The sequence below is a fragment of the Coenobita brevimanus genome, chromosome 71 (genome assembly GCF_032717465.1).
Source record: "Coenobita brevimanus isolate Jiangsu-jjx chromosome 71, ASM3271746v2, whole genome shotgun sequence".
Classification (NCBI taxonomy): Eukaryota; Metazoa; Arthropoda; class Malacostraca; order Decapoda; family Coenobitidae; genus Coenobita; species Coenobita brevimanus.
Genome location: NC_137024.1, coordinates 51,142,601 through 51,165,862, shown reverse-complemented (window position 1 = coordinate 51,165,862; position 23,262 = coordinate 51,142,601). Strand labels below are relative to the sequence as shown.

At 39.5% G+C, this 23,262-nt stretch overlaps 1 protein-coding gene across 1 annotated transcript in view; it reads right to left on the bottom strand.

Moving 5' to 3' along the window:
* The window catches only part of Vps13 (vacuolar protein sorting 13C), a 1,164,731-nt gene that overhangs the window by 698,720 nt on the left and 442,749 nt on the right, over positions 1-23,262 (bottom strand). Inside the window, exons 34-35 of the mRNA XM_080277871.1 lie at positions 14,305-14,472; positions 13,509-13,643 (exon numbers count right to left, since the gene is read on the bottom strand). Of these exons, the coding sequence (XP_080133997.1) occupies positions 13,509-13,643; positions 14,305-14,472 (303 nt within the window). The remainder of the gene's footprint in view (positions 1-13,508; positions 13,644-14,304; positions 14,473-23,262) is intronic.

Sequence of the window (23,262 nt, the reverse complement as noted above, 5' to 3'; positions counted from 1 at the left end):
AAATTCCTGATCTCCTCGTTCGCCGTCTCGTTGGACTGGATCAGACTCTGTAGTAATCTCAGTATTTTCAGACATGTCCTTTAACACTAAATTCTCCACTTTCTTTTCAAGTTCAATAATCCTCATAATCAATGTTTTAACCAAATCCATGACATTATTATTACTATTAAATCCGGGAAATTAGAGTCCCACAATGTTTACATTAACGGCCATGTTTAAGATTGGTTACAGTACCAAAAACAGCTGTTAACGACAATACTACAAACATTCATGTATACTCTCTGCCAATAAAGCTTTATATTTTTGGTTGTCTATATTAACTTACAGTATTTTAAACTTAAAACAAGACTATAGGAGACAGGACAAACATAATTCCTGAAAACTACTTAAGGTTTGCAGCGGTGGCTGGGAGCAATCGAGATACGTCCGTTCGCTCTGGCTGACAGTGCGTGTGTGCGTGTGTGCGTGTGTTCTTACCTAATTGTTCTTACCTAATTGTATCTTTACAGGAATGAGTCAAGCTCGTACTGTCCCGTGTCTTAAACCATATTTATCGTACATATCCTTAAATTTGTGAATTGTTTTGGCACACACTATTTCATTCGGTAGTGCATTCCATTGATCAATTGCTCTGTTTGGGAAACTGAATTTCCTTACGTCTTTATCACCTCTCTTCTTATGCAGTTTTTTGCAGTGTCCTCTTGCTGATGCTTCTCCGTATGTTAAGTAATCATTTATGTCTATTTTCTTCTTCCATGATATGCACTTATATAGCATTATCATGTCACCTCTTTTCCGTCTCTCCTATAGGGTTGGTAGATTCAGTTTATTTAGTCTTTCTTCGTAGCTTAGGTCCTTTAAGCTTGGTATCCATCTTGTAGCGGCCCTTTGAACTTTTTCAATCTTGTCTATATGCTTTTTGAGATGAGGACTCCAGACTACTGATGCATATTCCAGGGTTGGTCTAATGAATGATGTTATTATCCTTCTTAGCATGTCTTCATTTATGTATGTGAATGCTATTCTCATATTTGCAAGCAGTGTATACATGTTCCGTACCTTCTCGCTGATGTGGTCAGCCGGAGATAGTCTGTTATTGATAATCACACCTAGGTCTTTCTCTCTTTCTGATGTGTATAGGGTTTTATTTCCTAACTTATAATCCCAATCAGATCTTTTTCCACTTTTACCAAACTTGATTACATGACACTTGTCCACATTGAATTCCATTTGCCATGTATTACTCCATTCATGAAGTTTATTTCATTCTTCTTGTAGCTCTTTACAAGAGTCTGTGTTAGTAATTCTCCTTTGCATTTTTGCATCATCTGCAAACATGTTCAGATAGCTCTCATTTCCAGTGTTACTGTTTATATCATTTATATACACTAAAAACATGATTGGTGCCAGCACTGAACCCTGTGGTACTCCACTAGTCACTTCTTTCCATGATGAGTAGTTTCCTCTTAGTACTGAACTCATTTCTCTTTTTATGAGAAAATCTTGCATCCAACAAAACAGTTTGCCTCGAATTCCTCCTTGATGGTACAGTTTCCATAAAAGTCTTTGGTGTGGTACTGTGTCAAAAGCTTTCTTGAAATCTAAATAGATACTGTCCACCCATCCTTCCCTTTCCTGTATTGTGTTTGTTACTCTGTCATAGTAGCTCAACAGATTAGTAACACATGATTTTCCTTTTCTGAAACCAAATTGTCTTTCTGTTATCATACTGTGTTCTTCTAGATGATTTACCCAAGTTTTTCTTATAAACTTTTCTAATACCTTGCTTACAACACTGGTCAGTGATACTGGTCGGTAGTTGAGTGGATTTTGTCTATTTCCTTTCTTGAATAAGGGGACAATATTTGCTTTTTTCCAAATATCAGGTAGTTTACCTTGACTCAAGGATTTCTTGAAAATTAAAAATAATGGTTTACTTAACTCCTTTGCACATTCTCGTAATACCCAACATGAAATTTCATCAGGACCACTTGCTCTTCCTCTGTCTAATCTACTTAACTCCTCCTGTATTACTTTTTCGGCTATTTGTATATCTGGTAGTATGTGTGGACATGCGTGTTCCACATAGTCCCTCTCAAAATTTTTTTCTTCTGTAAAAACTAATTGGAAATTCTTATTTAGTGCTTCACAGACATCTTTCTCTTGTGTATAAGTGATTCCCTCGTCCGTAATTGATTGTATTATATCTTTTACTTTGGTTTTGCTTCTGATATAGCTGTAAAACAGCTTTGGTTGATCACTACTTTTATTTATTATATCCTCCTCAAACTGTTTTTGGGTTTCCCTCCTTATTCTTGTATAGTCGTTTCTTGCCTGTTTGTAATTATTATACGCCCTTTCACTATTGTGTCTTCTGTATCTATTCCACAACAAATCTCTTCTTTCTTTTGATTTTTTACATTCTGCACTGAAACATTTCTGTATTTTCTTATCCGCTTCTTTGTGCTGTGGGATGTACTTCTGGACTCCTATTTCATAAAATTCACAGAATTTTATATATACAGCATTTAAATCTTGTCCTCTAAGCTCATTTTCCCAATCAACTTCTAAGAAATACTTCTTTAGGTCTTGATAATTTCCCTGTTTATAGTTTAGGCTCTTTTTGTAACTGTCATTGCTGTTTACTATATCATATGCTATCCTGAAGTTATAATTTATTACTGCATGATCGCTTTTGCCGAGTGGAGGGTGATATATTAAACTGTCAATATCATTTTCTTGCCTAGTAAATATTAGATCTAGCACTGAAGGTACATCAAGTCCTCTTTTTCTGGTGGTTTCCCTCACATGTTGCGTTAGGAAAAACTCTTGTACGAGATCCAGGAGCTTTTGGTCCCAACAGCTTTCTTGGCTAATTATATCTAGAGTATTCCAATTTATATTTGTATTGAAATCCCCAGTTAGTATAATTCTTTCTGATTTCACTTCCATTTTATGTAGTAATGATCTTATACTCTGAATTGTACTCTCTGCCAGGTCCTCATATTTGTCTCTTTCCCATGTGTTTGATCTGGGTGGCATGTACAAATTGGCTACAATTACTTTACCTTCAGATGTGTTGATCTCTACTGCAATCAGTTCTACTTGTGATGGTATATCTAGTTTAATTTCCTTGACTTTTAGATTATTCTTAGTTAATATTATAATTCCTCCTCTTATTTTTAAATTTCTGTCTCTTCTCCATATATTGTATTCCTCTAAGTTTAGTATGTCATTGGATATCCTTGGTGTTAATTTTGTTTCAGTTAGGCATATTATTTGTGGTTCATTTTCTCTGACATAATCATTCATCTCTATTAACCCCTACACCGCGGGCTTGTTTACCAATTACTTGCGTGTGCCGCGGGGTTATTTGGGCTCCGACAGACTCTCAAAAAATATTTGCCAAAAATCAGTTATTAGTCCTAGAATAATAAAATTGCATATGCTTATGGCACATACCTTCAGCTTTCTCCTGGAATGATTGCTGAACCTTCGTCGGTTACCGTAGGACTTGTGGAGACCTCTGAAGTAGGGTAACGAAGTCTCCACTTTACACTTCCCAACAACCCGTAATATGATTACCACAGCCAGATACAAACACTATAAACACTATTCTACAATTTTCAAGTAGTTTGGGATCCATACTAAAAAAAAAAAACACTGTGAAAGCAATAGAAATTACGAGCGCGTCTAATCGTCGCACTGGCACTAGTTCGCTCATGGTAGTCTGTCATTTATTATTCATAAAACCCCTCACACTTTATATTTCTATTACTATATAACACTTATATATATCTACAGTCTTTATCCATAAGTTTCCTTCAGTAGTATTAGTTTATTGTCACTGTAGGGATTCAATTTCTTTCAGTAAAATACGTAGCATTCACTTTCTCGTCCTGTATACTGGCATTGAGAGTGAATGTCACTTTCATCTTCACTCTCATAACTCATAGCATTCAGACATGCTAGAGTGAAACTTTCACTTTCATTACTCCTAGGGTATATACTCGTATTCTTATAATACTACTCATTTACATTTCTATTTACGTTCTCTATTTTATTTACGTTATTTACATTTCTATTTTATTTACAGTGTTATGCACTGTCACTTGAAATAACTTATAAAACTATTTTCCATTGTTCACGTATATTTACATTCATTACTTTCACTTGCTGTTTACACATTATTTACACATTATTTACAATTCCACTTGCACTGTTTTACTCAATAGAAAGATTGTAGTCACTCTTTTATCAATTGTCAGCCCTTTACCTCTTTCCACACGAGGTTTAGTAGGTTGTAAAGGTCACAGAGCCATTTGCATGGGGGTGAAAAAAGGCCTTGAAGTCAGCAAGATGAAACATACGTCCTCTCACTTCGGAAGATGAGACTACACTGATAACGCAGTTGCCAGGCCAGCTAGCCTAGAGGCCTGCTTTAGGGGTTATTCAGAGTTACCAATATTACTTCTTGAAACAGCTAAGTCTAGCACTGATATGATTGGCAGGAAATCTAGACAATACATTATAAATTTGGTAGTTCCAGGTGAATGTAAATATCATTTAGGGTTCTCCCTTCCCTCCTTACAGGTATATTTATTACGAAAATAGATTAGAGGCCTACTTAGGAGATATATAATCAGAGCTGCCAATGTTAAATCTTGAAACAGCTTTGTGTAGCACTGATATGATTGGCAGGAAATCTAGACAATACATTATAAATTAGGTAGTTCCAGGTGAATGTAAATATCACTTAGGCTTCTCCCTTCTCTCCTTACATGTATATTTATTACGAAAATAGATTATACGGCATATTTCAAGGGGAAAAAAACAGCGAAAATTAGCGAACGAGTGCACGTGAGGTGTTGTCAGGTGATAATTAGCCAATTCCAGGTGTATGGCACTCTCACTTACCTGATTTCTTTCTTGTATATATTATTTGGTATAAGAATACGACATAGGGCTTATTTCAATGGATGAAATCAGTGAAAAATTCCAGGGAAGATTTACTTAGCGTAGCATGGCCGGGCAGGCGAGAGGATAGGGTAATGGAGGGGGGGTAGGGAGGGGAGTCAAGAATGGGGAGAAATGGCTAAATTGTCAACAATGGATGGGAGTACAGATGAGATTAGGAGTGCTGACTAGTGTTGGACATTGTCAGTACTGATAGATGATACAAGCCCCCACTTGAAAGCCCGGGTGAATTCAAAATAACACAGAATCACAAAAGCGACGCCCCGCGGTATGATCCCTTGCTCCCAAGCGTCACGAAAGTGACGCCCCGCGGTTAAGGGGTTAATTTTGATACCATTCCATCCACATTTGAGTACATCAACTTTATCATCTTGTTTATATACTTGTCATGACATGGTTCTACTACCTTCCTCCTTTTTATTCCCTCCTGTTTGTGTACCACTTTCATACCTGCAATCCTATTACTTTGTAAAAAATTTCTTCTTCTCCTCTTCCGATCTTCCCTCATTTTTTGTTTTTGCTTCCTCCCTCTTCTCTTTCAGTAATTCCAGTTCCTCTTGTGTTAGGCATCTTTTTATCCATACATTTTTGAACTCCTCTTTTTCCATAAGATTCTTTGCATTTTTTAGTATCTCTTCCACAGTGTTTACACTCTGGAAAGTCACCTTTAGAGGTCTTGTCTTGCTTTCTCGTATTTCCCTAACCTTTTGTGTTCCTCTATGTCTTTACTACAGATTTCCTCTGATACTTCTTTCAGTAAGCTCATTACATTTGCCATCTCCTTTTTGTCTCTTGTGATCTTGTTTTTTATTTCTTCCTCTTCTATACCAGTGATTACTATAGATTTGTTTATCTCTACTGAATCTGACTAACTTTGGATTGTTTTGGATTATTCTTTTCACTTCCTTTTTAATGCTTTTTTCTCCACCCTTGTTTCTAAGTCTTTCTTTACTTTCACCATTTCAGCATATGTGGTTTCTACATCATTTTTGTAGCTTTGCACAGCTTCATTCACCTGTGTTATCTTCTCCTCAATATCACTGCTCTGGTCCATAAGACTGCTTACTTGCCTAATTGTCTCTGTGTCATTTTTGAACTCTTCCATAACACTCTCGTGATTGACTACTGTACTTGCCATTTCACTCACTTTCTTCCTAAGCGTACTCAATTCCACTGTTAGTTCACTGATGGTTGTGTCTTTCTTATTGGCCTCCCTTCCTAGTTTTTCTATCTCTTCCTTTTGCAAGTGCATTTGCTTCTTTATTTCATTAATTTCATTTTTGAAAGCCATTTCTAGTTTGTGTACACGTTCAACCAGTCTATTGTGAGTCTCCACTTCAACCAGTTCTTGGTAGAAATCATCATTTTGCTTTTTACTTTTATCCCTTTTCTTTTCCAAATTTGTTTGACTAAAGTCTATCTATCTATCTATCTATAGCCCGACGCCCTAATCCCGCAAAGGGTGGCCGCAGACAAAACGCCTCCAAGTCACTCTGTCACCCACCATTTGACTCCCCTCCCCCCAACTCACCCCCCCTCCCTCATATACCTCTCAACTCCATCCCTCCACCTCATCCTCGGTCTACCCCTCCCTCTCCCTCCCTCCACCTCACCCACATACACCCTCTTAGTCAGTCTTTCACTCTCCATCCTCTCCACATGTCCAAACCACCTCAGTGTATTTCTCCTAATCTTTTCAACCACATCCACATCTACCCCACAACGTTCCTTCACTTCTTCATTCGTCAACCTGTCCCTCCATGTCACTCCACATGCTCCTCTCAAGTAACTCATTTCCACTGCTCTCACTCTTGACTTGTTCCCCTCTTGCAAGGTCCACGCCTCACTTCCATACGTCAGGGTAGGGATCACAATACCATCATGCAGAGACTTCTTAACTTCCATACTCACTTCCCTATTTCTCATCACTGCTTTCAGCATGCCTACAACCTTCCTTCCCTGCTGTACCCTTTCACGCACTTCATCCCCCAAAGTTCCATCCTTACTCATCACACTACCCAAGTACTTGAATGCACTCACATTCTCCATATCCTCACCATCCAACCTCACTGCACACTCTGTGACTTCATTCCTCTCAAACACCATAACTTTACTTTTGTTTACATTAACTTTCAGCTTCCTCCTCCTACACACTGTCCCAAATTCATTCACCAAACCTTGCAACTCCCATTCATCTTCACTCAATAATACTGTATCATCAGCAAACAGCAACACCGGAAGCTTCCAAATCTCACCCTCATTCGTTAGGGCCACCCCCACATCCACTGCCCTACCTTGACTAAAGTAGGTATCCATTTTACAATACTAAAATAACAGAGTATGTACTTACAGAGTATGTACACTTTCCCCATGTTGCTGTAGTCTAAACAAGTCTTGTTTAAACTTATTTTTTTTTTTCCTTTTAATAATGAAAAATCATTTAGTCTAACCTGGTACAGAGCCTGACTCATACAAAGATACTAATTTAGGTAATGCCACTGGCCGTGTTGTTTCGGTACGGAGCGCCGATGTCGGACGTCTGCCTTGGATGACTCCCTGTGTGTGTGTGTGTGTGTGTATTTACCTATTTACCTATTTGTATTTACCTATTTGTAGTATACATGAATTGAGCAATGCTCGTGTTGTCCTGTCTCCATATCCACATTTATCAAGTCTACCTTTACACACATGAATGTTTTTCTCATGCACCACCTCTTTGTCTAAGTCGTTCCAAATATTTAAGAATATACCTAATTGTGATATACACGGAATGTACTATGCTCGTGGGTTTCCGTCGCTGTTTCTCAATAAGTCGAATTTAACTTTAAACTCGTTTATGTTTTTAGACTGGACGATCTCTTTGTCCAGGCTATTCCATAAGTCTATACTTCTGTAAGGAAAGCTATATTTCTTGATATCCTTCAAGCAGCTTGACTTTTTCAATTTCATTCCATGTCCTCTTGTTGCTCTCTTATCCCATACAAACAGATCTTCTTTGTCAATTTTATCTACTCCCACCATGGTCCTGAACACCGCAATCATGTCTCCCCTCTTTCTCCTTTCCTCTAACGAAGGCAAATCCAGTTTTTCCAGCCTCTCTCTGTATGACAGGTCTGTCAGACTGGGGACCATCTTGGTTGCTGTTCTTTGTATTCTCTCAATCTTGTTTATATCTTTCTTTTTGTGTGGGGACCACACTACCGCTGCATATTCTAACCTGGGGCGGATCATGGCCACTATCAATTTTTTCATCATTTCCTCATCCATATAATGAAATGCTACTCTTATGTTAGTCAAGAGCTTATAAGTCTCTCCAACTATCTTGTTAATGTGCTTTTCTGGTGACAAACTATCTTGGACCAGCACTCCCAAATCTTTCTCTTCTCTCCTTTTTGTGATTAATTCATTACCCAAAAAATAATTCAGTGATGGTCTCCTGGTACTTTTACCCATTTCCAATATTTTACATTTCTTTACATTAAATTTCATTTCCCACGTCCGGCTCCAATTGTGTATCCTATCCAAATCCTCCTGCAGTATTTTACAATCCTCCTCAACCTCTATCTTCCTCAAGATCTTTACATCATCAGCAAACAGACTCGCATAACTGTTCACTCCATCTACCATATCATTTACATAAATCAGGAACATTACTGGCGCCAACACTGAGCCTTGAGGGACTCCACTTGTTACTTCCCTCCATCCAGACATCTTTTCCTTTATTACTGTCCTCATTTGTCTGTCTCTCAAAAAGTCTCTCATCCATTCCAGAAGTTTCCCCTTTAGTCCTCCTATATATTCTAGTTTCCACATTAGTCTCTTATGAGGTACCTTGTCAAAGGCCTTCTCTAAGTCTAAGTACACACAATCCACCCAACCATCTCTCTCCTGTACCACATCAATCGCTCTTGAGTAAAAGCTCAACAAGTTTGAAACACATGACCTTCCACTTCTGAATCCAAACTGACATTCAGCCAAAATATTCATCTCTTCCAGATATTTTATCCATCTGTCTTTCAGGATTCTCTCACACAATTTTGCGACCATGCTGGTTAGAGACACTGGTCTATAATTCAGGGGTTCTTCCCTGTTTCCTCCCTTGTAAACTGGTACCACATTTGCCCTCTTCCATTCTTTTGGCACTTTCCCCTCTTCGAGTGAGCATACAATTAAGCTGTGAATTTTATCCACCAGTTGTTCTCTGCATTCCTTCAGTACCCAATTAGAAATTCCACACTATCGTGTGTGTGTGTGTGTGTGTGTGTGTGTGTGTGTGTGTGTGTGTGTGTGTGTGTGTGTGTGTGTGTGTGTGTGTGTGTGTGTGTGTGTGTGTGTGTGTGTGTGTGTGTGACAGTGCGGTGCGGTGATGCCAACCCAGCTCGCTAATGAATCATCCTTCTGATTACATTATAGCGTGCTGGGCTTTCATCAGAACTGTATGCTTGTATGTTTCAGATGGATGCTGTGTGACCAAACCAACTTCGGAAACAGATTGTGAATTAATAATGAAAGTACGACACTGACAAACAATCTTCATGATCACATGAAAAAAGTTTTCCTTGAGAATTCGACTCATGAATAATAGCAAAGAAAACTTTATGTAAGCAACACTAAAAATGAAAAAAGGTGTAATTTTGTGTGATAAACAATATGCATTCCTCTTCTAGTGTCATTTTCACTGTAGTTATCAGTACACTGCAAAAAAGCTTACATCTGTGTCACCATCATCCGACATGTTGACTTTCCAGCTGGCTGAGCTGAAAATTTAGTTAAATGACTTAAATCTGCCCTTCACATTATTACTGTCATAAGCTGCCAACAGGGAAAAATACACTGAGCTTAATCTGTATATGTTTCTTTATATGCAAAGTAAAATAAGTAACCATAATACTTCGCACAAACCTAAAGGATCGCTAAATAATGCACACACACACACACTCGTCACCAGGCTTACCACGCAACTGACAACCTCGAGACAGACTGGCATAATGTTTACTATATAGATATTTCATTTTCACTGGTTAGCTGAGAAACATGTCCAACTTAGGCAGCCAACTATAATTTAGTATCCTGGTCGGTAAAATTCTGAGGATCACAGCTTCCCACTTTATCCAAGGTAGGATTTTTAAAGTGCTCAGTATATCTCGATCCACACACAAACTGAAATGTGACATATACATTAATAGCGTACGCCACTGTCTTCTTTACTCTAAGATATAAGGTTGCCAGTACTGATGTTAGACTTGCCACGGTCAAGTATTACACAATTAGAGGCTGAAAATTTTAACGAATTTTGGTAAAGCATCAGAATGGCAGTTTAATTTGAGCCATAAAATTTGGGAAATTTGCATAGAAAAATTTCAGATAAGAAATATTCATAATATTTCCCCACCTCTATCTCCAACCTAGAAACTTGTAGTAAAAAAAATATACTGGCTTCTGAAAAAGTGGGGGCGTATGCCCCTTATGCTTGCCCCCTGCATCCAGGCCTGGCCTACTATACAGAGGTAAAGCAGACTTAAGAGAATGGCATTAAAGAGGCTTAAAAGAATAAAAAAAAGTGGGAAGAAACTCACCATGACTGACTCCGATTTACCTATTAAAAACCAGCTATGTCTCCAACTAGACATAAATATGATTCCTAAGGGCATAACCTACAGAGGTAAAGCAGACAAAAGACAACTGCTCTTGTTAACCCTGGTCTGTCTGGCTTAACAAACCCATCAACTGTAGATAAGAAACTGCCTCTGCAGGGCCTTCCCGTACAGTTAACCAATGTTCTCGTGAGGTGGACAGCGAGGTGCAGAGAAGTGTGAGGAGGTTTGGTTCCTGGATGCAAGCTTTATATAAGACATAAGACAGTAATAACACTGAGGTTTAAATGAGTACTGAACAGGGAAAAAACTGACTGCAAGGGCTGTTTCAACTGTCAGGGACAGTGGATGAAAAGCAAGACCCACATTTGACATTATTTCTCCGCAGACAAAACACTTCTGGTACCACGTTTTCTTCATTATTCATTTAATGCTGTCACACACTGAAAATCCTTGCACAGGGAGCCCACGCATAAGGAGAGGTTACTGTACACAGGGTAGATGCATATGAATATGCAGGCAGAGGGGAATGATCTCATATCAAAGCCAGAATGATTTTGATTTAGCAGAGAAAGGATGTTTGGGAATTAGTAACATAAGAAGTGGAAGAAGATGGTGTACAGGATTGTCTAAGTACATGACTAGTACACAAGGAAGGACATTTAAAGACAAAGGATGAGAGGGTTGCCCTAACTGGATAAATTACAGAAGAAACAAAACAAAACAAAGCAGTTTGGCTTTATGCCACGCAATGGACCACTGATGCCACATTCATTGAGTGATAGCTTCAGGAAAATTATACAGGAAAGAAAAGGGAACTATACTTTGTTTTCATTAATTTGGAGAAGGCCTTTGACAGAGTCCCTAGAGAAATGGTGAGGTGGGCAATGAGAAAGCCTGGGATCGAGGAGTGACTGGTGTTACATAGCCTATAATTTCATCATCCTTTGTGTAATTCTAACGTACAGTGTGCTGCCTGTTTGATCACGAGCGTGTTCTGCCTCAGTCCCCCCCTTCTACCGTTATAGTAGAGTAAGTCGTCCTTTCTGTTGTTCACAGCGGGATTGTCAACTCTTTGTCCCCATGGCTTCATTTGCGCGTCCTTCTTACAAGTTGTATCAAGCTCTGCTGGCCCCTATATAATGAGCTCAGTCTCTGCATTATTGCCACTTAGATCTACTCCTCATTTTGCTCACATCTCTGTCCTCCTCTGTACAGTTATTATTACTGTGAGTTTCTCGGGAAGTCTCCAACCATCTAGCAGCTGTGTGTAATTTGAGTATAACTGTTGTTGCATTTTTTCTTGTACTGTGTAGCATAAGGTTAATTCTTGGGCCTAGTAAGGTTTTTGTAATTTATGTAAGTTTTACTATCAGCCATCATTAATAATATTTTGTATCTGTAATAATATATCTGGCATTCACTGAGTATTATCTGGTATCTCATTTTAACAGGGCTGACTTAGATAAATTTACTCTTGCTAATTTCGTGCTAATAGAGGCTATTGCAGTTAACCATATATTTAACCTGTTTTTTGCCATTACATTATCCTTATGAGTCCTGAATGTTTTGTTGTTAGTTTAAGCACTAAACTTTAACTTGTAATTTTACCTAACTCTTTTATTTTGAACCTGGAACGTTACGGGACAGTAGTGATTTTTAGCATTCTCACTTAAAGTGTACATTATCTTTCTCTGTTCCGTAACACTGGTTAGGGTCGTTATGGCCATGTATGTAGGTGCTCACACCCAGGTAAGGGTGAATGGAGATCTGAGTGATGAGTTTTCCGTGAATGCTGATGTGCATCAGTGGTCAGTCTTGAGCCCCTTGTTGTTTATCATGGTACTTGATGCCCTCTCACGTTACTTCAGAAATGGACTCTCATGGGAAATGTTGTATGCTGATGATTTGGTTTTGGTTGCAGAGAATGAAAGGGAGGCAGAGGTAAGATTTAGGAAGTGGAGAGATGGTGCAGGGCACAAGGGCTTAAGAGGAAATGAAGATAAAACAAAAGTGATGATATCTAGGGCTGGTGGCAGTAATGTCAAAGAAGAGTGAGAGTGGCCATGTTCAATTTGCCACAAGGGTGTGGGAAGTAATTCCATCTTGTGCGGTGTTTTTGAAAGTGGGTACATAAGAGCTGTAGTGGTATTAGAGGTAGACTGCAAGATAATGCTGATTTCACGTGTGTCGTTTGTTGGGGAGGGCTTGCGGATATTGCTAGGTTGAAAGGATTGAACTTGCTTGTGAGTCTGAGTGTGTGGAAGAGTTTTGTTATTTACGAGACATGTTATGAGCTGGAGGTGGGGCTGGAGCTAGCTCTGTGGCTAGAGTGGGGTGTGGTTGGAAGAAATTCAGGAAGCTGTTGCCTATCCTGATATTGAGAGGGCTCTCCCTCTGTGCTAGGGGATTTTTGTATGTGACATGTGTTGGGAGTATAATGCTGCATGGTAGTGAGACCTGGGCAGTAATGAAAGAGGATATTCGCAGGATCACATGTACAGGAATGGAAATGTTTAGGTGGATGTGCCGTGAGTCCCTGAGTGTGAGGCCTGGTGGTCTAGGTTTACTATAGAAGAGTTGAGAAGTATGAGATTGGAGTGTATTGGTGTTGTGATGAGGAGAGGTAGATTGAGATGGTTTGGGCATGTGAAGAGGACGGCGGATGATAAGTGGGTGCAGAAAGTAAGACATGTTAATGTTGGGAGTAGGGTAGTGAGAGGTAGACCAAAAAAGACCTGGGATGGGGCCACTGAGTGTGACCTCTGGGTTCAGGGACTAAATAGGGAAGCTTCTAGAGATCAAGCAGCATGAAGAGCCACCACTAGGTGACCAAGGCCGACGCATGCAGGCATGTTGGAGCCTTCAAAAACAAAAATGAAAATGAAAGCAGTGTTGATGTGAGCAAAAGATGACAAGAAAATGAAGAAGACTTACTCTAAGAGTGAGGGCAAGACTGATACGTGAACACTTGTCATATGCCTCCTGTAGAGATGCCTGTGCAGCAGCTGCTGCTGCAACACTGGCTGTCGCCAGTGCTTCTTTTGCTGCCTGGAACTTGTCTACCCAGTTCTGGTGGAGATGGAATGAATGCGAGAAATATTAGTATTATACATTACAGTGGCTTTACTTTTACTGCAGTACCTTTTGAAAATCAGCGACTATACAGAGCGGCATGAATTACAAACCATACTAACTGAGGGGCATCAGTTTATGGCTATGAGGAATGGTCACTGTCAGACTATTATCTCTTGTACATCCACTAAAAATTATCTGACATCCTTTAGGTATGATTTATTATGACACATGGACCAAGGACTCCCAATTATCACCAATACCAAATGAACTTGCTTGCACTTCTATGAATAATTTCAAAGCTCATCACACTCAAGAGTGCTGGATAATTTTTTAGTGGGTGTACAAATCAAAGCAGGGACATCCATGATACAGACATACACTAAGAATAATTTTATATCCTAAAAGAAAGTGGCAGCTACCACTAGCTCTCTAGCTTTTGTACACAATACAGTACTCCTGACCTATTAGCAACAAATAACTTGGGGAATAATCAGATTTCACTGTAATGAATATACAACACTGCAGTCCAATGACAAAAGAACATTTTTAGTCAAATTTTAAAAGAAATTCTGACTGCATTCAAATACAGAAAAATACAACAATATGACTCTTAGCAGTTGAACAACACTTGATATATCACTAGCTCAGCACTGACCAGGACATCACTGACAAATTTGTTGAGGAAGACGATACGTGCACAGCCAAATGTAAGGGAAATGCTGGTGTCGACATGACTCATATCCAGGTACTGCTCCTCCTGTGTGGCTGCTCCATACAATCCCACCTTTGCTTCCCATGCCTCTGCTTCCACCACCTCTACAATCTGACCACAATAGCATGGTGTGTTAGATCTAGTCATTGTTCCAAAAATTGTAATAAAAGAATGGAGTGTTCTTGTTGCAAAAATTAATGAATATGGTGATTCATGTTTCATTATATTTAATAACCTCTTTAGACCAAACTCTTTTTCCATCTATCTAGCTGTCTGTCATCCAATTCTCTTAAGGTTTCACACAGGTAAGGGCACAGGGTTAAGCTACTTAGTCCAGACATCAGAAAGAGAAAAGAAGGGTGCGAAAACACTCTGAGTGGTTAGCAAAAAATCGTATATCATTTGAATATATAGCAAGAGCTGCCTGTAGTTTAAGCAAGAGGACAGCAGTCATCTGGGGAATCGACGTAAGCTGAGTCATTTTGTTAGCTACGGAGGCCACCCATCATTGACTCCCTTATGTACTAATGCCTTCAGGTGACTCTACAACAAAACAAGCCAAGTGGTTTCTTGTAATCCATTAATCATTTACAATGTGGGGGATAACCTTATAACAAAATTATGCCTGGCGGTGTAGTGAGATAAAGTGTTCCAACTAGACAAGGTCCACAAGGGTTTACATCCAAGGAATGGTTGGGGTTTATTATTGGTCACATAAAGCCAATTAAAGGTGTGCGAAGCTGGTCACCCTCACCCCTCTATATTCCTGATGAGGTAGAAAAGAACTGGACGATCGATGATGGATGGATGTAAAGGTTTCTGCGTTTTGAATAGTTTATTTATCTATAAGTTTTTACCGTTCTGAATGAAGAAAGGTATTGTAATCCCCCATTTATCCATTTCTGTGCAACTGGCATGTGTCATTATCTGTCAGAGCAGAAAATCTGGCTGAATTAAAGCAACCTCTGTCTTTGTACTATCAGTCAGTGAGCATGGAAACCAAATTTTTCAGTCCACCTGCTGCCTCCAGTGGTCTCTACAACACCCCCATGCCACCAACATTTCTGCCAAAACAAAATGCAGAGTATGTGTTGTGGGTTGGACCAGCCAATCTCAGTCACAGATAGTAAGCCATCCAGTGTTAACATGATTTGTTTGGCATAGAATGTGTGACTTTTGTTGCCTTACTTATATCCTATACCTGCTTGCTTCAGCCTTGTTCTTATACTGATGATTCCTGTGTTGTTGTTGTTGTTTATCAACTCCAGTTTGTCTGGACAAGCAAATCCATCAACTGCGGGTGGTAACTGCCACTGCAGAGCCATCTTGTGCAGGGGATTACCTTCTGGCTGACAGCATCTTACCACAGAGAGGTGCAGGGAATAGTTTGATGATTCTGTTCCTGAATGGCCATCACTTTTGCATCTCACAACCCAGTTAACTGGGGCACCATATCAGGCTCCCCTTCACTCCCTAACTTGGTTACATCCTAAAGCATTTTTTTCTTGCTCCTCATTTCATCCCACATCTCTGACCTCACAGTTCCAGCTAGCTTAGTTACTACACCTAAACACCCAGCACGTGTTCTTCCTTGCAGTGAAAGTGTTAAAACACTGGAAACAGTAAAGCATAGTTTGGGTACTTATTACAAACAAGAGGAGAGTCACATTTATACACTCATAAAATGTGAGTTGTATGCATTTATCTGTATAGGCTCTTTCTTGGAAAGTGATTAAAACTCTAAAGAGGTTATTAATCAGGTAGCAAACAGAATTAAAGAGTTTTTGCATTCATTGCAATAAGTGTGAACAGAGTTTTGTGACTGACTTTTATTATGACCTGATGGACTCAAGGTTAGAAAGTTTGCCATGTGACGAGTTTACATGATGATATAAGAAGTTAGGTTATGAAAACTGTGAGTTCAGTTACTGTGGCTAATGTTTTTACAGAAATATGAGTATACTTTGCCTGGGTGACCTGTTTATTATTCAGGGCTACTGAACTCATGTTTAAAACTGACGTTTTAGACTAACTGCAAAATTGGTGTGACAATAGGCAATGGTCATTCATGGGACAATTAGGATGGAGAGTTATAAGTTTTTGCCAAGCAGGTATTGAAGGCTTTCAATGTAAGGCTTAGTGGTAATCCTAGGTGGTTAAAATCTGAGGGGGTCTTGATGGCAAAGCCTCTAGGTTATGTTATGCTACGATGCTTCAATGCATCCAGCTGGCATAATTGTGTGTATACACTCTGCCATGAGCATCTACTTATAGATAATAACTGATCATATACTAACTGATCATTATATAATGGTATATTTTTCAGGAAAATAAGGGGTTCCCAGAACCTAATGCCCTATTTTACATGTAAACATATGACTTATCACCAAGAACCTGATTTGGCACAAAGTTTTATAGGGTTATACTCTCAATAGAGGGATTGGGGGAGTACATTTCATCAGCCCTTGGACTAGCTTCTGACCATACCCCTTGCTGAACTTTTTCAGCATTTCAGTAACATAGAGAGTAGGCCAGCAAACTTTCCTATACAATTTCCTCCATCAACACCAAACTATATGCACAATACACACCACGCTTCCAATTCCAAACTCTGCAAAAATGGCATCTCAAAGGCCAACCTCAGAGTCCAGGGAGGGGGGGGGGGTGCTATCCTGTCATTCTCTAAATATATCAGTACTGTGTACTTATCCTCTAATTCTACTGAACATGAAAAATTCTTTGACTACCTTACTTCTAAAATGGAGCACATCCTATCAATTTCTCCTTTCCCTGAAATCCCAATTCCAGGTGATTTCAATGTTCACCACCACCTATGGCTATCCTCTACTTTCACTGATCTATCTTGTGATCAAGCCTACACGTTTTCCATCCTTAATGACCTACAGCAGCTTGTACAGAACCCTATCCGAATCCCTGACTGCCTTGGTGAGAGTTCCGACATACCTGACCTCTTCCTTACAAATAATCATTCTGCTTAAGCTGTTATTCTGTTGTACACATTGTGGTCCTCCAATCACAAACTTATCACTTTAACCTGTCCTATCACTCCAGGTAGGCTTGTGGACCCTCCTAAGAAACAGCAGCTCTGGCACTTTGGACTTGCTGATTGGGAGACCCTCCAGCAGTACCTCTTTGATCTTCCCTGGAATGATTATTGTTTTCATGGCCGACAGCCATCCGAGTGTGCCTCATGCATTACGGAGGTTATTCTCTCGGGCATGGTAGCATACATTCCTTTTTTTTTTTTTTCCCTATGACTAATGCAAAAGAAAACCTTGATTTAATCACGTTTGTTCTAATGCTGTTCACAACAAGGAGAAGGCCTTCAAAAGGTGCTGGGACCAACCCACCTCTGAATTCCATCTCTTTTATGTCTCTGCCTGGAATTGCACTGTCTGCTCTTTGCTCTGTTAAAAATAATTTCATTCATACTAAATGATCTGAAGTCTCTGACTCAAATAATTCCCACTCATTCTGGCACCTTCCCAAAAACCTTCCTGCCAGCTTTACTTCATTATTCTTCCCACCTCTCTTCCACTCTGAAGGCTCTGTAGCTATTCTTCTACTGATAAAGCAGAACAATTTACTCAGACTTTCTCCTCCAGTTCCAACTTTGATGATTCTGGTGCAGTTCTATCACTTCCCCCCTCTGACTTCCTCATGGCTGACATTAAAGATTCTTCAACTGATGAGTCTTCTGCCATCGTTGACCACAATATTAACACGGCATTTGGGCCTGATGGGGTCCCTCCTCTTGTCCTCAAGAGCTGTGCCTCTGTGCTCACATCCTGCCATGGTAAACTCTTTCACCTTTGTCTGTCAACTTGAACCTTTCCTTCTTGCTGGAAGTTTGCTCTCATTCAGCCTGTTCCAAAGAAGGGTGACTATTTCCAGCCCTCCAACTATCAGCCAACTCCATTACCATCCTGTATTTCAAGTCTTTAAATCTATTCTTAACAAAAAAAATTTTAAAGCACCCTTCCTATCATAACCTTCTTTCCAATCATCAGTATGGGTTCTGCAAGAGAAGTTCCACTAGCAACCTTCTCATCTACATTTCAGACTCCTGATCATCCTCTTTTCAAGACTATGGCTAAAGCTTTGCCATTGTACTTGACATCTCAAAGACTTTCAGTCAAGTCTGGCATAAATCTTCAATTTCTAAACTGCCTTCTTATGAGTTCTATTCCTTTATCTGTGCCTTATTCTCTAGTTTTCTTTCTGGTTGTTCTGTAACTGCTGTTGCAGATGGCCACTGTTCTCCTGGGGCTGTCAAAAGTAGTGTTCCTCAGGGCTCTGTCCTATCACCAACTCTCTTCCTTCTATTCATCAGTGACTCTCTATGCTGTACATTTAACCCTAAACACTCATACGCTGATGACTCCACCCTTTACCTTTCCACCCGCTTCCTGCAGCATCCATCTCAGCAGTTATTTCAACAAACAAGGGATGTAGCTTTGGCACTCTTAGGTTCAACTTCAAGTCTTGGTTTTGAACCCAATCCCAGGTTTAAACCCTGGATTACAGCATAATCCCAGATCACAGATATTCAGAACGAGGTTTTGAGTCACTCTGGCACTTCATCTGAGGTTTGGTCGATCTGCAGTTCAAATCACATCATGGGGGTGGCTTGACGGGAGATCAAGTATGGAAAGTGTCAACATGAATACAAGATTATTCTTTCCAAACATTTCTACAGACTGAAGAGTTTATGGAAAAGAAACTATTGGGTGACATGCAAGATAATTTCAAACTTCCTTGTCCCCTGTACATTCTGAAAGCTGTGCAAACCAAACAGCTGCCTATTATTACTGTAACTTACTTCTCTTTCATAGAACTTTGTCAGTTGTGCAAATATTCGGGTCTTAGGCGTTATTTTATATCTATTGTGTTTTGAAATCCAGTATAGCACAAGAATCTAAACTGTTCACCAGTAGTTTACTGCATTTTGAACCTCAGTTTAACATTTTTCTAGATTTCTGTCTGGCAACACTGCGTGATTACTCAACTTTGGCTGCCTCAGGCTAGCACTTCTTCAGTCACATGCTGGGCAAGGGAAGGGGAGAGATTGCCATACCTCTGTATCACAAAACTGTTATCTGTCTTGTAATAGAATATACAGTAGCTGTAGCCAAGCTGTAGGTAATAGTGAGTAGATCTGTGAGGAGATAACTTCAGTTCACTTGTAATCGATGACGGGAGAAGATAAGAGATGCATATTGGGTTGATTGTAGTTTTATTGTCTTCAAAAGGAAAAGCTCAAGATTTTATACAAAGTTTGTCTCACAAGCATGTCTTGAGGTGAGAGCGGTTTCATGCCAGCTAATTTCTCTCCCAGCTCCTCTCACTGGACCCCCCTTCTCGCTCTCTCCGCTCCAGTCTCCTAATTCCATCTGACCTCTCCTCCTCTTTCTTTCCGTATATAAGAACTTCCATCACGTGGGCTACACTGTTGTCGAAATGTTCTAGAAGTGTGTGTGTGTGTGTGTGTGTGTGTGTGTGTGTGTGTGTGTGTGTGTGTGTGTGTGTGTGTGTGTGTGTGTGTGTGTGTGAATGAGAGGCCAATGAATTTTTTTAAAAATGGCTTTCAGTTTTTGGCTATTTTCTCAAAAACCACAAATCGTATCACAACCAGATTTGTCTCTTTAGAAAGCTGATGAAATTCTCTATCAAATCTTCAAATAACATTTTCTTGTATGATGGAAAGCATTATAATAGTGATGTTGGGATGTGAAATTAACGTGGTGAATTGTTTACTCACGGCCGTCTAATGTTGTTTTATTCGTGTTTTCCTGTTTTTTTTTTTTTTTGGTGCTTATCAACTAGAACAAACATCGATGAACAAGATGATATAAGTTTCATGGCAGTATATTGATGTTTGGGTGGTGAAAATAAGGCAAGCATACGTGTTATTTGTTGCACAAGGGCAGCCAGGTCGGGCAGCCTCGCAGAAAAAATCGTGTGCCGGAAAACTTACCGAAACTTATCGTGTGCGCGAGGGTTAACTGGAGATTTCAATACAAATATATTTTGGAAAACTCTATATGTAAGAAGTCATGAAAGCTGCTGAGACCAAAAGTTTCTGGATCTTGTGAAGGAGTTTTTCCTAACACAACATGTGAAGGAAAACACCAGAAAAAGAGGATTTGATCTATCAGTACTAGATCTTATATCTACTAGGCCAGAAAATGATGTAGACAATATAATGTATCATCCACCATTCAGCAAAAGCGACCATGCAGTATTACATTGCAATTTCAGGATTGCATATGACACAGCTAACAGTAATGGGTTACAAAAAGAGCCTAAACTACAAAAAGGGCAACTTTCATGACCTAAAGAAGTATTTCTTAGAAACAGATTGAGAAAAGGAGCTTGGAGGACATTATATAAATGTAATATATAGAAAATTCTATGAACTTTATGAAACAGGAGTCCAGAATTACCAGTGGTGGGCAGCACAAACGAAGAAGGACCTTGCGCAAGTGCAAAGCGCAATCCACAGTTCACTACCTTGCGCAAGCGCAAATGAGCAATCTGACAAATATTTAGCTTGCGTAATGTCGCAAAGCGCAGGCGCAAACGATTTGCATATATTTTTGGGAATTACTGAAAAATATTGAGATATTTAAATAAAACAGCATACCTACTTACTTTTATTTATTATTATTATTTTCTACTATTTGTAATCTGCGCAAGTGCGCAATCTAATATTTGGCTTGTACAATGTCGCAAAGCACTAGTGCAAATCATTTCCATATATTTGTGGGAATTACTGTAAAATATATTTTGGTATAATTAAATAAATTACTAAATTAGCAACCTGCCCACCACCCGCGGTGACTGAGGTACAGCAGGTCATTGTCTGGGAAAAACAGCCTATATTTACCAAGGCACTGGCAAAGATCACGTGATTACTGTATCATCAATCTCTCTCCCTCTCTCTCTCTCTCTCCGACAGAGGAGGGAGGGAATGGAGAATAAGAGAGAGAGGAGGGAAGGAATGGAGAATAAGAGAGAGAAGAGGGACGAAGTTTATGCCTTATCTCCTCACTCAAAGGGACGCTCCTTTGCCATTCCAGCGTATTTATTCTCTCTCTCTCTCTCTCAGAATAATGCTCTTTATCTCTCTCTCTCTCTTGTCTTGTCAAGACAATTTATTTAATAATTCAATATAGATATACAATAGCATATGTAATTCGTTACAAAAAATAAAAAATTATGAAATGTATTTATTCTCTCTCTCTCTCTCTCAGAATAATGCTCTTTATCTCTCTCTCTCTTGGTATTTATTCTCTCTCTCTCTCTCTCTCTCTCTCAGAATAATGCTCTTTATCTCTCTCTCTCTCTCTCTCTCAGAATAATGCTCTTTATCTCTCTCTCTCTCTCTCTCTCTCTCTCTCTCAGAATAATGCTCTTTATCTCTCTCTCTCTCTCTCGGTATTTATTCTCTCTCTCTCTCTCTCTCTCTCTCTCTCTCTCTCAGAATAATGCTCTTTATCTCTCTCTCTCTCTCTTGGTATTTATTCTCTCTCTCTCTCTCTCTCTCTCTCTCTCTCAGAATAATGCTCTTTATCTCTCTCTCTCTCTCTCTTGTCTTGTCAAGACAATTTATTTAATTCAATATAGATATACAATAGCATATGTAATTTGTTAAAAAAATTTAAAAAAATCATGAAAACAGAGTATTTAAATCAATTAACCACAGCCTAATAAATTATTAGGCTGTGGTTATTTGATTTAAATAAATTATTAGGCTGTGGATATTTGATTTAAATAATATGTTTTAATGGTTTTTGTAAGGAATTGCATATGCTAATCTTAATAAACAATGTATATTTATTACCATTTACTAATAACAATAATTTAAAAATGTTAAAAATACATTATCTGTTGAAGCATATTAATGCTACTACCCCCTTCCCTCCCGACTCCCCCCACCAAGCACCAACCCATCCTCGCGACAAGCCCCAGCCTCCCCCATCCCTTGTACAGCCATTCGGGAAGATCCCACCACGTGTCCCCTGGAAGACCACATGTCCCTTGGACTGCGCAGTGCGCAATCCACAGGGCAGGTGCGCAAACGCAAATTTAGTTGTGCAAGCGCAACTAAGTTTGCGCTTGCGCACCTGCCTTTTCATGTGCGCCAGTGCAAAGTTGCGCATGGTTTTGTGCAGTGCGCAATGCGCAAACTATATCACCGGAGTGCAAGGGTGCGCAATTGTGCTTTGCGCAAGTGTTTGCGCACCTGCCCAGCACTGAAAATTACATCCCACAGCAAAAACGAGCAGAAATGAAAATAAAGAAATGATTTAATACAGAATGCAGTAAATCAAGAGAAAAAAGGAACTTGTTGTGGAACAGATACAGGAGACACAATAGTGAGAGGCCATATAGCAATTATAAACAGACATGAAATGATTATACAAGGATAATGAGAGAAACCCAAAGACAGTTTGAGGTAGACATCATCATCATCATGATCCGGACCTCCTTTCCCACCCAAGGTAGGGTGAGGAGTAGCAATGTCCAGACAGCCCAAATCTGCCCAATCCAATGGGCCACACTACCACTCACTCATCATTCAAGCCCCCGGAATCCTGGCTCTATTGGATATGCCAAAAAGCATTCACCACATTTTGTAGCTTCACATAAAAGTATCCGAATGAGTTAATCCAGACACTGCCACATTAAAAAGGGATGTCAAATCCCTGATCATGCACTTCTCCTCACAACATTCATCCAGCCCACTCAATCTCTTGTCAGGTCCCTAGCCTCACCGACTTCCAAACCTCTCTTCCTCACACACTCATCCACTATACTTCTCCACCTTTTCTTTCACCTACCTCAGTTCCTCCCTCCTTCAAATTCACTCTGATA